This window comes from Leuresthes tenuis, unplaced genomic scaffold (genome assembly GCF_036924035.1).
Source record: "Leuresthes tenuis unplaced genomic scaffold, fLeuTen1.0.hap1 SCAF_10, whole genome shotgun sequence".
In the NCBI taxonomy this organism is placed as follows: Eukaryota; Metazoa; Chordata; class Actinopteri; order Atheriniformes; family Atherinopsidae; genus Leuresthes; species Leuresthes tenuis.
In genome coordinates this window covers 31694324-31713500 of record NW_027325364.1, presented here as the reverse complement: position 1 = coordinate 31713500, position 19177 = coordinate 31694324, and the positions used below count along the sequence as shown (strand labels likewise).

At 38.4% G+C, this 19177-nt stretch overlaps 1 protein-coding gene across 1 annotated transcript in view; it reads left to right on the top strand.

Moving 5' to 3' along the window:
* cep76 (centrosomal protein 76) overlaps positions 1 to 11998 on the top strand; it is a 35270-nt gene extending 23272 nt beyond the window's left edge. Inside the window, exon 13 of the mRNA XM_072394948.1 lies at positions 11067 to 11998. Within this exon, the coding sequence (XP_072251049.1) occupies positions 11067 to 11091 (25 nt within the window). The 3' untranslated portion in view covers positions 11092 to 11998. The remainder of the gene's footprint in view (positions 1 to 11066) is intronic.
* Positions 11999 to 19177: the final 7179 nt, after the last annotated feature.

Sequence of the window (19177 nt, the reverse complement as noted above, 5' to 3'; positions counted from 1 at the left end):
TACTACCCTTTGTGCTCCATTTGCTGCCTATTTGTTCATTTGCTTCTTCTTCTTCAGTTGGCTATTGTGAGTCACCTGAGTAATCTCATGGTGCAAAGTGGTCCATTCATTCATCAATTTTCTATACCGGCTTAATCCGTCGGTCGGGTCCCAGGAAGGCTGGAGCCTATCCCAGCGGTCAAAGGACGAGAGGCGGGTTACACCCTGGACAGGTCGCCAGTCCATCACAGAAAGGTGCAAAGTGGTATTACATAAAATTAATTAAGTAGCTTACCTGTGTATCTTGTCTATATAATACAGTGGGGTTTTTTATACAATGAGAGGCATCGTTCTTTCCAATTCAGATAATATCTGCCTTTTTTTATTTTTATGACTCTCTTTATGTATGTAAAGTTTTAAAACAGTTTATCTTCTTATGGCACCTTTGCACAACAACTGCCTTGACCAAATCCAAAGTATGAAGCAAAGCAAATAGCTGCATAACCTACTGCTTAACAACAGTGTTGGACATTGGAAATGTTGGACAATCTGATAAATAATCTAACCTCTATTTTTATTTTCTAAGGATCTGTAGAATTCAGCAGAAAATAATCTAACTTTATTGCATGGCTTACCCATATTTACTAACTTGATGTGAGAAATATTGGTTGCATAAACTATGCATTCATTATCTACATGTTGAAGTGAGTTATCCCATGGAGATTAAATTGTCCAACAGAAAGATAAATACCAAACCTAAAATTTATTCATACTCAAAGATCATAGAATATGTCAATATGCAAGCTGCCTGCCTGTCCTGAGCATTAGCAGCTATACTCTTTTCTGTTTGGCACTCAACTCGAAGGTCAAACAAATACTTGCTTTTTAACCTTGAGCTTATGTATGCAGCTAGCTATGCTGTCAGCATAACTATTCACATACTTGCTTGGTTACGATGCCTGTTAATGGCGGATCTCTTTCGGGGCACACAAGCACACTTAAGTGGTTCGAGATATCTTCATTTGCAGGACGTGAACAATGAATATAGAAAAAATAAATTCCTAGATGAAGGAACCAGGGTATCCAGTCACATCTGCCTTTAAATTGCCTCTACCAGTCCCTTATATATTGTGTTTACTCCACGCAGAATTCGCAACTTTTTACTTTAGCTTGGGGTGAGAACTGTTCAGAGGAGGAACCTAAACAAGCTCTGACAAATTAGAAGTGCAGGTTTCAGGGCATACAGCTCTCTGGGTAATGGAGAAGATAAATTAATTTGTGTAGACTCTTAATGGAAAGTGTTGGCAGTAGGTTGCAAGCAAATGACGATGCTGCTACAAAGCCAGATATATGCCAACTTCAATAATGGGTCAAACCAGCAGGGACAGAAAAAAAAAATCTATTGTTCTATATACTGAGATAGAGAGGCATTGAGAGAGAGAGTCGGAAATTGAGAGAGAATAGGAGAGAAGATCAGGTGATGGCTTGAAGGTAGTTCCAACAAGAGCTGGCATCAGAGGAGCATCAGTTGATTTGAGGCTCAATGGAAGCCTTAAAAGGATTGGCTACAGAATAGAGAAAGTTAAAGGGGAGAGAGGAAAGGTAAAAGAGAAGCAGTTAAGTTAGGAGAAAGAAAGAAAAAGAAGAAGACTTTTGGGCAAGTGAAAAATAAAATCCCTCTGCGCCATCCATCATCCCTCTACGCACATCCCTCTCCGTGGAAGAGAGGGAGTAAAAAAGAAAATTGCAGATAAAAGCTTTCCAATGAACCTGTTACAGCAAAGTTGTTTTTCTTGCCCCGGTTTATATCCTCTTCACCATCCCTGTAAGTGTTTACACGGCAATTAGGGATTTATATTTTCAAGGGAGTTTTAATGCCATTTCAAAGGAAGAATTAATTAACAGTCAGCTGTGGCATTTTTACACCAATTTCACACACCTTCAGTGACAGTAATTGCTTCAGGGTTCATGATAAATATTCAAAGTACTGTATATTTTCATTTGAATTTAAATGAATCTCCTTCAGTGTGCAAGTTATTCAAATTATTTTTCTTAATTTGTTTAAGTGGTGTACATCATTGGGAAAGGATAGACATTTGGTTATTGATCTGGTTATTGAAGAAAAATAAATTACCTAAAATTAGGGAAAAAATTTAGATATTTACATATTATTTCAAGGGGATAGATACATTAGAAGCTAATCCCAGAACAATTTTGTAGTAAAATCTATTAACTTATTATTATTAAGATGTAATATACAGGATCTGAATTTTTTTAAATCTAAAGTGAAATTATGACTATGCTAGCACAGAACACAATAGTACATGCCAGACCTTTTCTTGATTTGGGACCGTTTACGTGATCAAGAAAAATATGGAGCTGCAAGATGACTTCATGTCTCTTTTACTGTACACCTACAGTAAAAGTTAGGTTTCATAACATGACATAATAGAAGAAGACAGATTGCAAGGAGGTGTACAGAAAAAAGCTAGAGAGAAAGCTTCAGCTAAATAATGTGAGAGATGTGTCAGGGTCAGGTCAGGGATGAAAAAGATCACAGGCTTTAAGGTGAAAGAGGACCAGACTGATGGAAGCCTGGAAAAGTGCTGAGCTGAGCATGTTTTCAGTAGGTTCAGAACAGATTCTATATAAATAAAACTTAATTGACTTGACTTGTATTGAATTGAATTGAATTCAAGTCAAGTCAACTAAGTTTTATTGATATAGCACCAAATCACAATGATGTCATCTCAAGGCATTTCAAAGATACTGTCAAATTGAAGCCAGTTAGAATCCAATTAATTCTAATACAATCATAATCCAATCAAATTAATTAAATTCCAAATCAGTCTAATTTATACAGAGCCAATAAAAAAACTGTCTCGCTAAGGAAATTAACAGATTGCTGTAAAACATTTCTCTTGGCTCCAATCTCCCATCCTGAATGTGCACAAGGCGACTGTGGAAAGAAAAGCTCTCTTTTTAAACTTCTTGCAGAACCAGACTCAGGGAGAGTGGCCATCTGCCTTGACTGGCTGGGGTGTGAGATGGACAGGACAGAGGGAACAACAAGCTCCATAACACCTGACAAGGGATATCAGCTGAGAAAGAGAAACACAAGTTAATGACAACATGAAGAGTAAAAGAGAGCAGAGTGATGAGTGTTGCATCATCAGAAGTCCCCCAGCAATCAAGGTCTACAGCAGCATAACTTTGTAATGTTTCAGAATCACCTGAGCAATTCCTAACTATAAGCTTTATCAAAAAGGTTTTAAGCCTAATCTTAAAGGTAGAGAGGGTGTGTGCTTCCTGGATGTATACTGGCAGCTGGTTCCACAAGAGAGGGGCCTGATAACTGAATAATCCCATTCTACTTTTAGATACTTAAGAAACAACTAGTACCCTGCAGTCAGAGAGTGAGTTGCTCTGTTGAGAAAATATTGCACTATGACATCTTTAAGATATGATGGAGCTTGGTAACGAAGAGCTTTATATGTGAGTATAAGAATTTGGAATTCTATTGTGGATTTAACAGGAAGCCAATGAAGAGAATCTAAAATTAGAGAAATATGAAGTAACAGGTTTTTCTGCATCACTCCGAGACAGGTTGTTCCTAATTTTTGGCAATATTACTAAGGTAAAAGAAGGCAGTTCTAGAAACCTGTTTTATATGTGACTCAAAATATAACTTCTGGTCAAAAAAGGTTCCTCACCGTAGTACTAGAAATCAAGAAAATGCCATCTAGTGTAACTATATAACTATACAGTTTTATCCTAATGTACCAAGTCCAAAGAAGATTCTTTGTTTACATGAACAAACTGGAATCTATTGGATAAATATGACTTAAACCAGCCTAATGCAGTTCCTTTAATCCCAATAACACATTCAGGTCTCTGTAATAGAATACTGTGATCGATCGTATCAAACGCAGCACTGAGATCCAACAGGACAAAAACAAACACAAAAACTTGAGACATGAAAGGTAGGTTGGATAAAGGCCGATAATTAGCTAACACTTCTGGATCAAGAGTAGATTTTTAAGTAAAGGTTTAAGTACAGCAACCTTAAAACTCTGTGGTATATAGCCTGTCAACAAAGATAGCTTAATCAAACCCAATATAGAAGTGTTGATTTAAGGGAAACACCTCCTTGAATCATCTGGTTGAGATTGAGTTGATGGTTTAGAAGAAGCCGTTGTTGTGATTAGCTTGATAATACTTCACTCACAATAGTGGGAAGGATTCCATGAATCTACCCTCTGATAGAAACAATTCTACTGGTGAAGAAGCTCATGAAGTCATCACTACTGAGTGTTAAAGGAATACATGGCTCAACAGAGCTTGGACTCTTCAGTCAGTCTGGCGACAGTGCTGAAAAGAAACCTGGAATTGCTTTTATTGTCTTCTATCTATCATGAATACTATCTTTATGGACTATTTTAAATTCCTCTAAGTTAGTGGAATGCCATTTTCTATTCAACTTTTGTTTGTCTGTTTTAAGGTTTACAGTTGTTAATCATACCAAGGAGGCAGCTTCTTCTGACCAATTAACTTCTTTTTCAGAGGGGCAACATTGTCTAGTGCTGTGCGTATTGCAGTTGTAGTGCGGTCAACATGACAATCAAGTTCTGAAAGAGTAAAGTTTAGATAACTGCTCTGTGTTGTATTTGCACATGGCAATGAAAAAAATTATAATGGAATTCATTCTTTAAATTTGGTTGAAGCATTCTCTGACAGACACTGAATATAAATAAATGTATTCTTAGATGCTGTGTAGTCAATTAATATAAACTCAAAAGTTATCAAAAACTAGTCAGATAAAACAGGGTTATGAGGAAATACAGTTACTTGTTCAGTCTCAATGCTATAAGTCAGCACAAGATCGAGGGTATGATTAAGAGAGTGAGAAGGTCTGTGTACACTTTGAGAAAATCCAATTGAATCTAATATAGAATTACATTTGATATTTAGACTCTCATTTTCAACATCCATGTGAATATTAAAGTCACCCACTACAATTACTTTATCTGTACTCAGCACTAACTGAGATAAAAACTCAGAACAGAAAGTCAGAATAAGGACCAGGTGGACGATAAATTGAGAGTCAGAGATTCAAAAGAGGTAAAACTAATCTTGGATCTAGGATTGATTTTTAACCCTGATTTATAGATGGCTGCCACTTCCATTTATCTTCTACTTACTTCCTGTTTGTTCAGGCAGGCAGACACACCAAAAATTACATTCAAAGAACATGAGACCTCTAGCGGTGGTGAGAGCAACTGTCAAGGGTAAAAGCTGAGTCTCAGACAGTACCATTGTATAGAAAAAGTATTTTAGCTGTAACTATGAATGTTTTCCAACCTAACCCAATTATTTTTGATTTCTTACCCTTACCAAGTGATTTTATTCACTAAAGCTAACTAGAAAAGTACAATGTTTTATCGTAACGTGCTTTGTTTATGTGCCAGCAACTAGCGAAATAACGTCCATGAAGGTGACTGTTGTGTGGTGAAAAGAAACTATTTTAGATTTAACCATGAAAAATTTCTTACCCTAACCAATTTAATGTTTTTGCCAGTAAGTAACCAGGAAGTAACTTAAGTGTTTTAGTAAAATGTTGTTGTGTTATATATGGTATGGAACATATGTTGGTCTCAATCTCACATCACAAGGGCCTGTAGTTGAAAGTAAAGCATGATTAACTCGTCCATCCACCCCACCTTCTTCGTTTGAGGAATTTGTTCTGGGATGACACGTAGCTGAGCAGACGTTCCGAACTGAGCTCTCTAGCCTATCCTTCAAATGAACATAAAAAAACGCCAAATAAAACTTGGAGTGGGTAAATATAACATAAAAGACAGCTGGTGTTGAATGAATGATCCACTTCATAACAAAGACCGAAAGAAAGATAAGAAGGACAACAAAACTGTTGCTACCAAAGAAGGAGTTGGGCGAAAGCTAACACTAGCCGAAACGAGCCAGGCATGGCCATGGTTAATGTGAATTCAACATTGTGCGAATCTGAGAAGTCTTAATCCATGAGGGTGCTTTCCCTTGTGCTCAAGGAAATTTGTGAGTTAGACAAGTCTCTCTCGGAGAAAATTGACTTTAATTCAGCACAACTCCAAACTTCCATTAATGGAGTGAAGGCTACTTTGGCTACTTTGCCGCGGCTAGAGGTCGAAATTGAACGAGCACACAGGACCGGGAGTACGGAGTCCAGACCGGGGGAGCCTCCTCGTTTCAGCCCCAGACCTGTTTTGATCCGTCTACCCCAGTTTCAAGATTGAGAAAAAATAATGGCCCTAGCCAGGAAGAGGGGGAATATCTGCTATAACAACGTGCAAATCAGCTTCTTCCCTGACATGAGCCCGGAATTAGCCAAACACCGCAAGCAGCTCTTAACGGCGCTACAAGCTATTAAAGCGAGGAAAAATCCCCTGCTACCTCATCTATCCTGCACGCCTGAAGGTCCAGCCAGACGCCGGAGGAACCCGCTTTTTCGACACTGCAGGAGATGCCTTTACATTCATCAATAATCTGCCGCGAGATGGGCAGCAATCCCCCATGGCTGATATACACGGAGCACCAACACAGAGTGCTGACAAATGAAGAATACCCGTCCATATTGCTTATGAGATCGTTACACTGGCCTATTCTTGGATGGTATATACTGGAGAAGAACTGGAAATTTAAGTGACTGACATGACTATTGATGTCACCGGCTCAAGACCATTGCCCTAGAGGCAAGTAAATTGGATAGACATTAGTCTCAACCCACCTGGCATGGGACTGAACTGGTCTGGTTCTTTTGAACGTCTACAATTTAATTTTCTTTTAGCTTTGTACCAGGGTGTTGGTGAGTACAACTTTAAGTATAAAAGGCAATTGATCAGTTAATAATTGAGCATGTTATTACTTACAGTTTACATCTTATCATTTTAACATAATCTATAATCATCCATCCATATGGGTTGCCTGGGAATGTATCTCTATGGGCTGAATCGCTTTCCCAGGTGGGATTATAATGGTGTTTTTTTTTCTTTTTTACACCTTTGTAAAAAATGTTATGAGAGCTTGCAGGTTCACATCTTATCATTTCATATTGCGTTTTCACAAATAGAATGAAGGTTTCACAAATCAGAGACTGTTTTAAAGAATGTGTAGTCTCTGTATGATAATCTAGTCCAGATTTGAGAAGTCTGGGTACAGAGGTTTTGGATCTGTACCTAGTCTAATGTGGTCTTTGTGTGAAATAAAAACGGTGAAATCTCCCCTTTAGTATTTTCACAAATAGAATAAAAGTTACACAGATACAATAGTTGGTGTCAGGCAAAGCTGATGTCTTACCTAAAATGTTTTCACATCAAGAAGTTAAACAGAAAAACAGTCAAACGGTGGACAAATAGTCGCACTGCACGATAAGTTTCCCCTTAAGTGCCGAATCGGAGGCTGGCAAATCGGAAGCCAACTTCAGCGTCGTCCACACTGATGGCATTTAACAGAGTTAAAACACACCGAAGCCCCATCATTGTTGGACATGCATCGTCGTGCATATAAACAGCATAACCGGCGTACTGTCGGGGGTTATGTGTCTGCAGGCTCCGCTAAAGCCGCTGCCTCACTCGCCACTACCCTGCAGCGGCTTATATGCGCTCTTCAAGCGCGTTCCTGGTTTCCGCTGTAGGTACCAGATGTGCTCGGGTTACCAGCTCTGCTTGGGGCCCTGCGCCCGTTGGTGACGTCACATTCTACGATTGACCCGTGCTCGCTCCTTGACGCACGCTCCCGATCTTGAATCTAGAATCGATTGCTCTTCCTTGGGTTCCCCGGATGTTGCAGTTGAATTTTTTGCAGTTGAATTTTTGCGGTAGAATTTTTTGAGGTTGAATATTTTGAGTTTGAATTATTTGCGGTTGAATTTTTTTAAGTTGAAATTTTTGCAGTTGAATATTTTAACGTTGAAAAACATTCAGATACATAAATTCAATGCATAAATATTCAGTGCTAGAAATTCAATCACTATTTTCTTTCAAAATCCGATGACACAGATTTACTTCCATACACGCGCACATAACAACACCAGACAACACGCACACAAAATTACTGTTATTTAAGGTCTGTTTTGTTTGGCACCTGCCATGTACAGGACAATATGAATATACATATTATGGGAGAGACAGAATGCTCAAATAGTCAGCCCTTATAGAATAAAACACACCTTAATTAAAATATAGATAACCTCATAGGTTATCTGTGCCATTCTTTTTCCGTAGCCTCTTCACTGCCAGCTGTCCTGTATATTATATCTACAAGTAAACCTACGCTCACTTCCTCTGAGCTGATGCGCGTTCCCGTCGGGGGCAGTCTCTTTTCGGCACAACACCTATACCGTTAATGTCACGATTTAAGTTTTGATTCATGTCTTGTCTTGTCATTTCCTGTTTTATTTTGAAAGCACTAACTTTCCTCTCATTTCAGGTACCTTGCCCTTCCTCCTGTGTCAAGTGTCTGATTGTCTTCCCTGATTCCCAAAGTGTTTCCACCTGTTCCCCATGGCTCCTCATGTGCTCAAATAGTCTGTGTCTCCCTTGTCTTGTGCCAGTGTGTTATTTCTTCCATGAGCCGCACCCTCGCGTCTTTATTCCAAGTATCCCAATGTCGTGATTTCCTTGTCCTTTGAAGTCGAGCATTCCTCCTTCAGAGAGATCTTTTGTTCTAAGTTTTTCCATAGCCATAGTTTATTATAACGGTAAGTTTCATAGCCGATTTCGGTTCCTTCGTTTATTTGGACTGGTTTTGTGTTTTGTGCCGCCGTTATAGGTGTGCTTATTGATAATTGTTAAGGTTTCATAGTGTCTCAGTTTTTGTTTAAGTCCGCCTCAGTAGGAGAGCGTGAGTTTATTTTGTTGTCTTTAATAGCCTTTTGTTTTCCTCCTAGAGTGGAGATGTTTTGTTTGATCATTTTTCGTAGCCACACCATCCTCAGACATATTTACTGAGGAGAGTGCTCAGGTGTTTCACAGCCTCTTTATTTGCTCTGTTTGGAGATCCTTCTGGACATCTTCTTGGACATCAACTGTCGGACTTCCAAGTCCCGTATACACACCGCTTCGGCATATTGCTTTCTGCTTAAGCTTGACGGGCCTCTTGTGTACAATTACGGTTGCTAACATAGGATTAGACAGAAGCTGTTTGTGGGAGAGGCTTAGCAAAGGGTCAATTGTGTCATCACACATTACGATTAATCTTATTTCTAAAACATTCAAATGATTTTATTATCACACTACATTTCAAAACCACATTCATTCCAATATTTTTTCCAAATTGTTCCAAAAAAACAAAACAACAATTCTGAAGGCCAAGGGCCCCTATTGGCTCTGGGGCCCTGGGCATGCGCCCACTTTGCCCATGCGGTAATCCGTCTATGTGTGCACCTGTGAGCCCATGATCGGTACCACCGCCACCTCATTTTAAATCAGGAAAAACCCTGTATCTCTGTATTTTTGATAATTGCATAACGTTTTTTGTTGATTAATTTACAACTATTATTTTTAGTATTGTTTTTTTTTAGCTGTCTATTGTCCTGTCATAGTGAGTTCATTTTATTTTTGCATCTCCAGTTGTAGACTTTTTTCTTAATTGTAGACTTTCTTTTCTTGTCAGTTTGTATACATAATTTGTTCTTGATAAATTCAAAAATAAAATATTAGAAAAAAAAAATATATATATATATATATATATATATATATAAACTAAAGAATAATATCTGCTCTGAAGTGGAATCACTTACATGAGTTATATTTCCTTTTCAGGAATTTGGAGGGATGGTACTTTATAGGACTTCGCTATGAGTCGTTTTTGTGACTCAGTGCGGTTACATGTGGGCCATTGGATCGGATTAATGGCTAAATTACAATAAGATTGAGTTATTCAGTTCATGTAGACCGCTTAATCTGACAAGAAATCAAATCGGATCAGGTTACTTGCGATCGAATTGAGACCCCGGGATAACCCACTGAACGTGCATGTAGACGACAGTGGATCGGATCGAGCGTTCTGTGCAAGCTCGAGATTTTTTTCCCCGATTGTCACCCAGAAGTCCAAGGAGACGATATTACTGTTGATGTCTCCGCCGTTAGAAAGAATTAAACAACGCGATGGAGAATGCGCCGTTTTGCGTCGCGTTTGTGCCATAACCATGCTCATCAAAATGTAGAGGGACGTAGCTTCATCTTGCTCTTAGTTCGTCATCTTTCTCGAATGCCTGAGTTTGTTGTTGTTGGTGGTGAAGACGTCAACCAGAAGTGGCTCTATTAGTGATAGTTGAAATGGGTACAGCGCCACCTATCGTACCGGGGTATGACATGCTTTGTGCCAACGATTTATTTATTTATTCACCGCCATATGTACTTGGATAATTGCCCTTGCTCAAATAAGGAGCATAATCCAACTATAGCTATAATGAATCAATCTTGTCATGTAAACCCACTGAATGTTTCAATTGGAAGACCTGTAGCCCTGGGTCCCAAAACAACTCTCTCCCCTAACCTCTTTTGCCTTTCTCTCTTGTGTGTTTAACAATAGATAAGGTTGGGAAACACTCTGAGTAATACAACCTCCAATTCTGTCATTCCAAAGATTGTGTTCATAAACATATTTTCTGTCAGGTATAACTTACAGATTGGCTTTACGAGTAAGAGTTTTACGAGTTTTTTTTTTAAGCCGGTCACTAGCATGCATGCATGAAAACAAAGGGCGATGTGCAACACTCCTGTAAAGTAGTAAATTAAATTAACCAGATGTATTGTCTAAGAGGGTTTCAAATATGCTGCTACAGGGGGATATCTTACTGTCGCAATGAATCAGGCTTACAATGTTACCATTTATTCTCTTTATGCTAAGCTAAGAGACTCTGTGAACATTTTGCTAGAACATCCAATATCTTATGCTGAACATAATGCATAATTATCGGCATCAAATTGTGGGACTAACAATCTAACCTCTTTAAAGTTAAGTAATCATACAAGAATCTCATTTCATATCATACATCTAAATATAAATCCAAACCTTTATTTATCTTTTAGGTCATCTTTGTGTTCCTGTGTCTGAAGACAGAAAGGACAGAAGTTTATGGGACATATTTTTCCTGATCCTCCCAGAAGAATCCAATTACAACACTGTTTGGAGATCAGCAAGATTACAGTGTATCTAAGAAAAAAAAACAACACAAAAAAACAATCAGAGCCCATCTGATTCCTTGCTTTAGCAGCAGACACATTGCTGTAATGAAGTCCCATTTTTCCTCTCTCTTCCACCTCTTTACCTTCCTCCGTCTCTTTAACTCAACCTATATTCTCTCTCCTTTCCCCTTTATTTTATACCTTGATACCTTGCTCTGCTTTTCAACAGATTTGTTCTGTATTTTAACAGTTTTTCCAGTTTTCTTATAATAGCCTTCCTTGTTTTACTTCTATCTCCAATGATTCTCACTCTTTCCTCTCCTCATGTTTTCCCCTCTTCTACTGCCACACATATGAAAATATGTTCTTCTTCCTTTCCCCTTCATCATGCATGATACTTCCACATAATATTGCCACTGGGGATTACTGCTGTAGGCCTGAAGGTGGTGCACATAGACAGAGAGCTGAGTGTGGCATAGCGGGTGTTTTTACATTCTTTTTTATTTTTCACCTTAGTAATGAAAATATCACAGGAGACCCAGTGGGTGGCGGTGACCTTTGGAGAGCACTGCAATTTTGCCTCGCTTGCTTGCTCTTTCGTAAAAATGCCTGGCCACCCATCTCACCCCACCCCCTTCCTCCGCCCCTGGGCAATACAGCTCAGAAACTGAAATGTATTGAGAGCTTGTAGAGCAGCAGACACTGTGTAAATAATTCATCACTAACTGAAAAACAGAAACAGGAGGGAGAGTAAACTGTGAGAAGAAAGATGATAATGATGATGGAGGTAAGAGGGAAGAATTAAGGGAAGAAGTACTTTCACAAGAATGAAAGAATTCCAAGAGATTGAAAACAGCTTGTCATAAAACTTTTACAGTATGATTGGATTCTTCAATACTGCCCTTCCAGTACATTTTCAGATTCCTTAATGCTGAATTTCCATCAGTAAAAATTAACAATAGAAGTATTTATAACCTAAAGATGCTTTTATTTTTTTTCAGTTTTGTGTTTAACCAGAAGCTAAAAGTCAAATGTTTCCCTACTGAAGATGTAGTGGCAGCAGCTTAAGATACATATCATCATATCACCCCTGACTGCTGGTCCATAAATGGTGAACAGATGAATACATTATTGGCACCATTATGTTGAAATGTCAGCATGTCTCTGCGCCATACAAAGGGAGACATTGCAGCACGCTCTGTCAGAAATCCTGCAGGTAATGAATTGTTTCAACAGTAAAGATAAGTCACTCTGAAGGAAGGAAATATGTACTGATCTGTTTCTGTATGATGATGTACAATGTGTGTGTGTGTGTTCTTTTACAAGCAACATTTATATCTGCTTAAGTATTCAAGGACCAATATTTGAATGTATATTCAAAGAACAAAGAAGCTGCTCAAAAATTCCCAATCAAAAGAGTGACACATCTTCTTCTCAATGAGCTGTATTTATTCCACAGTCCAAGGGATATATTTTAGAAACACTATTCAGATAGAACTTTTTTTAAAACTTAGACTTTTGTTTGAATGTTTTTAATTATTTTTAATAATCGAATAATAGTCTTTAAAAAACACACTACTTTTTTATACACAATGACTTTTTTATAATATGAATATGGCTATCCTATAATAATAATGTATTTGAGAATTCTGAACTGGGGATTTTTTTCCACCTAAATAATCAATTGATTATTAAATATTAGTTATTAGCTAAACTACAACAAGCAATTATTTTTTCAAAAGAATCCCAATCAATCTGTCAATTGATGCAATGCTCCTACACATGACTGTTTGATTTTGGTAATAAATCACCACTGTACCGATCTCTTTTAATCCACTTTAAATCCACTTTTAAATTATCATGTTATGTAAGCCTTCTTTTTGTGCACAACCTAAAAGACCTGTGGAGATGGATTGCAGTATTGATACCAAGTTCATCCTCTACTGATCAGTGTGTAGCAATGTTTATTGGTTCTCTATCGGTGACCAGACCCCTGAGGTCAGAAGTGAGGTCTGGTTATCAGTGGGAGTTTATAGAGACAGAACATTTTAGATAGCGAAGTCTTTAAAAGACAGGCTCTGGTTTTATTTTCTGTCTTTTAATTTCTTCTCCCTTTTCTAGATTACTCATCTCCTTCTTCCATGATTGTTTCCTTTTCTTCTTTTTCTCCTCTTCTCTTCCCGTACATGATTTAAGGTGCCACAGTGCAGTGAAAAAGATTCAGTTTTGCACTGTTATAAATGGAATGGAGACCACTTTGTAACAATAACATTACATCTTTTACAAATGAAAAAGACAACAATGTTTAAATATCCTGAATCTTATTTTAGGTTCATACATTGTGTTGTCAAAGCCATTTAGACATGCACAGAAAAACATAACGTGTGATGCCAGGCGTAATCCCTGGGTAGTTATCCTGCATAACTATGTAATGATATTCATGAGCTGGTCACACCATACGGCCGTATGAGTGTTGTATGCGTTTCATGCTATACATCCAGCCACTGTCTCATTAGGGCCATTTGGCTGTGGCCTAATGACCAAGGCTGAGCTGTTCCCCCTGAAGGATGTTCACGGCACTCTCCTTTGTAGGGGAAAGGCTCTGATGAATGCTTTGACGGAATGCCACACTGGTGTCTAACTTTATATTGCTTCTAGTCCACCCAAAACCCATCCACACATGCATGCACACAAGGCCTGCCCTGCAGACATATAACCAGGAAAATGCTGAATGGAGATTTTTTTTCTCTTTCTTTGTCTACCCTTCTCTCTGTGTATTTACATTGACACACATCCAAAGATAACCACACATCCACTGTGAGGCCCTCACAGTGAGGGCCGCAGTAATAGGCACCCCACCATCTGGAGACCCTGTCCAGGGGGCCAAAGACAATAGAGGCCACTCAATATGGTGGAAGACCTCATCAATCTACATAAATATGTGTTTGACTGTTGTTAATTTAATAGGGGACATCAACGGATGTTGCCCACCTAAACCAATGTTTTCTCACTCCCTGAATCCACCCTGAGGCTGTTAGCTACCACTGCCATCAGTGAAACCAGAGGCCAATACATTTTGAATAATGTAGAATCTCATTTATTTAATACTTAAAAGATGGTGTGTGTGTGTGCGTGAGAGTTTAGAACATATGCTGTTTTTTTCTGTGTACATATATATGACATCAATTCCTGGGTTGATTTTTTTTTTTTAGGTCGGCCACTGTTATTTGAAAACAAGAATAGCCAGGTTACATTTTGTTTAAGTTTGCCATCTTGGTAATTTTGTTTTTGCCTGCTTTTAATCAGGATCCACTCAGAAATGTTGCACTTACAATCATGGAAGTCACTAATTGGAGCAAAAAAAAAAAGTATTGTGCAACACAACAGCAATACTGCAGAGAGTAACATGTCAACTCACTCAACTCACACTTCTTTATGTATTTTTTTGAAAATGTATCTTCCAGATTGTTAACATAGGTTATTTCACAAACTAATTTTCTTACATCTTATGTTCTATTTTACAAGCAGCAGAATATAGTAGAATACTACTGTGTAGTAGTGCTAGTGTGCCTGTTATCTGACAAGCTGTGCCACAGTCCCACAAAATTTAAAACCACAGTCTTTCTTTGTAATTTCAGAATCAAAGTGGAATCTGTTTTGTGATTTTCTTTAAGGTACGGAATACTAATAACCATTTATCCTTTGTCCCAGTTCTATACAGAAAAAAATAATTGTCATAACCAAACCCCCACCCTCCTTTTCCTGCCCCCCTCAGCCTTTTATGAAAATCCAATCTAGAGAGCACCTAATTAGGCGTGATTCACGGTAAAGGAAGAGGAAAGTGAGGAATGTGAATAAATTGAGACCAAGAGGAGGAGAGAAAGGAGCGACAGACTGGTGATTAATGTGAAGGCTGTGATGCACGTCAACGGGAGACAGATGAAAGTATGGGGAGAGGTTTTCTTTGAAAGGAAAAGGAGGACACAGTGTACACATTTGAGCATCTAAAACACATCGAAACCCTTATACACATCACACACATTGCAGACTTTAAGCATAGATCATATTAGAATTTTTTTCATAATGCAGTGTTATCTGCTATGTTGTAGCCATTTGTCACTGGTAAAATATGTCTATGCATAGTTTCTTGTATTATCTGAATAATCTTTAAAAAAACAAAAATATTCTACTAAAAATAATAAAAACACAAAGACAAGAAAAATCATGGAAGAAGTAACACTGATTCTTAATGTCACTTCTCATTGACCATTTAGGATAGTATTCAAAGGATCAGTCTGCTAATTATTTTCTTAACTTCATCAACGGATTGTTTGTTCTTCAAGTGAAAGATTTGCCATACTGTTTTCCTTTTACCCAACAGTACAATAATTTATTTAATAACAAAATACTAATGTAAAGAAAATAAAATTGTATGAACTAATACTTTTATTGGTAATCAATGTCATGCAATAAATTGTCAGTTACCAGAGAGGGATTCAGGACGCAGATGCAGGGTCGTGGTTTCAAGAGGGTTTTATTATAATAAACACCAGACAAGATCGCGGCACTGCAGGGCGATCTCCCGCAGCGCAAACGAAAAGTGCTATAAAACGCCTAAGCGCTCTCCTCTGTAACTACGAGGGAGGAGGAGCGCGGCTATGAGAGTTAACAAACTTAAAATCTCTCCACAACGGGAGGAAAACCAAAAGCTATGAAAACTTAAAACAAAGTCACGCTCTCAAAGTGAGGCGGAATAAAACAAAGGCGCACTCTTTCAAAACAGAGGCTCTATCAAACTTTAACTTTAACGGCTCTCCTTTAACGGAGGCGACTATGACAAGTGAGAACGAAAAATCACTCCGTGAAAATGGAGGAAAAACAAAGGCTATGAAACTTACCGTTCAATAAATAGACTAAGACTATGGACGTAGAATAAATTACACAAGGCAAGGTGCGCTGCAGGAGAGTCGCTCACTGCAGGCTCGTGGGATCATGGAGACAAGACAAGGTGGCTGGTAATGACGCTCACGCTGAGACAACATACTGGCACAAGACAATGGAAACGCAGACTATTTGAACACACGAAGGACCAAGGGGAACAGGTGAAAACACTTGGAATCAGGGAAGACAATCAGACGCTTGACACGGGAGGAAGGGCAAGTCACCTGAAACGAGAGGACAAAATTAGTGCTTTTTCAAAAATAAAACAGGAAATGACGAGACAAGACACGAAGCGGAAAATAAACCGTGATATAAATGAACTAGAATAAAAGTAGTGTAAGGTGAGCACATTAGATTATGTTGGGTCACATTTTCATACTCCAGCACACTACCAGCACATTCAGGTAAGGCTTATTAAAATGTCTCAAGTGTTATTCTCTGTATCAGAGGACTAGCTGACCATTTCTCATCCTGGCAGATTACTGGAAAGCGGCAGACAGTCCTATGTTGAGATGTCCTGTAGATGGCCATCTGAATGCTTAATAACTGCAAATGGCCTGATTAGGTGAGTGGGTGCAATAGGTTTGCCTGACAACAATTCCAGATGGTTCAGCACTGCTGAATCTAAACTACTGGCAACTGACAAAACTGACTAGCTGGCTGGATTGAGCTCCTTCAGCAATCGGCTTTTTTCCTCTGGTTTAACTTGAGTCCTAATTGACGGAGGGAACGCTGGGGTCCTCTTCCCCTACCACTAATAGCAGTCTCACAGTTTCTGTACCTGATTCATCTCATTATATAGCACAGACTGTGGGAAGGTCAGGTGAAATGTTCCCATGTCACACAAGAGAAATTGCTTCAGCAGACTCACCTCCAAACAGAAAGTGGGCGATTAAATTTAGCATTTTTAAAGCAGAACTTATCACATAGGTGAATTGTAAAATGTAACTGTTGGAGATGATGGTTCAGCTCATATTGTTACACTGTATCTGAGGGAGGGCACTGGTTTAACTGGGAAACATACAGGTTGGCTGGCTGACAGTTTCTGCCTTTGTTTGATACACTCACACATTGTATGTATTTATAAATGTCAGGTATAGTTTACAGCAGAATAATAAAGTGGTTCTGTCCCACCTTAAATTGACCTGTTCAAATGACGGTATCCTGTAGAATTAACACAAGGCAGAGTTGCATGCCTAATAACCGACAAGGGCTGGAGGTATCAGAATAAACAAAAAAATAGAAAAAAGTTAATCTGATAATATTTTTAGCCAATTTATAATTGTAATGAAGACATGTGGAATAATATCTTACAAATTGTAAATATTTTGTGATTCTGTGGAAGATTCTGTGGAAGTGAGCTGTTCCGGTTGATGAGCTGCAGCCAAACTGACAATAATTAGTGATAACAAAGTGCATGCAGTTGAAGGCAACTAACCCTCTTTTTACCCATGACTTGAAGCAACTGTACAAATACATCCCACATGATATTAGGAAGTCAGCCCAGTCTAACAAAATTGAAAAACTCATTTTTTTAATGACAAAATATATTTGATTTAAAAATGAAAGCTATAAAATTGAGTGCTGGCAATGTCTATTTTGGATGGATTGTATCACTGGATGCCATTGCAACAGAGAAAAGGTTGATCAGGAGCTGTGAATATACTTTAACATTAAGAAATGTTGTTCTTGTTATCTTTTCCTAAGCCTTACCTACTAGCTGCTTACACTTAACCACACAGTGAGGGAAAACAAGAGTCTTACGAAAATGCAAAGTTCATGGTGTCACAATGGTTACAAAAACAAAGAAAGAAAAGGATAATTTGAACCCTTGAATCTCTTGAATGATGTTCCTAAATTTGACAAATAAGTTTTCCATTAACTAAGGCAAGAGTCTATATTCTACAAATGGAGCTCTTTATTTTATCAGCTTAAAACCTACAAATATTAAACTTCTTTTAGTACTTACATTGTTTAGTAATTACAATTTCTTTAAAAACTCCTCACTTTCATACAAACCAATCATATGTGTACATTTAAGTACAATCTTTATTGCAACTACAATTCTAGGGGTTACCAATGATTAAACAAAGAAAGAGTTGTCCCAGTAATGACTATGTCTTGTCACATGGCACAAAGTATAATCTTCAATCATGTAACTTGGTTTTATAACACTGATTTGAATCATTGCCACAGCGACTCAGCACATCTCTTCCCCTTCAGTACTTTCACTGCTTCTGTCTGTCCAACATACACACTCAGTGTTTCTCCTTTCTGTGATCAGCAGCAGATTTGGGCCAAATACATTCTTTAAGCATGAGGCTCTTCTGCCATCAGCTCTGGGGAGTGATCAGTGTTCCTTTTCTAGGTCACCGGTTATGTGATGCACCGAGCCACTGGGAGTCTCCTCATATTTTTATTCCCCCTTCTGCAGGAGAAGCCAGCAACATCTCCACTCAAACCGCCCTCCACTGGCTACACCCTTCCACCATCGGATTTGGAGCAGTCATCTTGCATTCAGATGTCTTCCCTCACAAGCCGTACACAGAGTCCCTGAAGATGCCAGTGAAAGACAAGGAAAGATTGTTTCCTGATTGCCGGCAAGAGGGAAAGGGGAGGAAGGTTTTTGAAATATTTAACAGCGAAGAGGCCTTGGTGCAACGAGGAGGTTTTGTTTTGTTTTATATTTGATGCTGGTAAAATTCAGAGGTACACAGGTCTTCCATTTAAATCACATACATGTCACATTCAATGAGAATTCGTTGTGACTCAAGTGCATAATTTTTTCAAGACAGCCACAACTCGGGAGAGTCACGGAATGTTTACATGGCATCTGGTCATGAGGGAGAGGTCTAATTTATGTAGCAAGCTACATTACATTTACACTGTGTCCAAGCGCATCCAGCTTCTCACATTGTTCATACTTGTCACAAATACATCAAGATTGAGAATAAAATCCATTGTTAGTTTTGCTATGATGTGGTTTAATACATGTAGCACCCCATCACTCTACATATCACAAGTAGTCTACCCAACTTGTATAGACCAATGGTGTGGTTTGGGTTTTTTCAGAT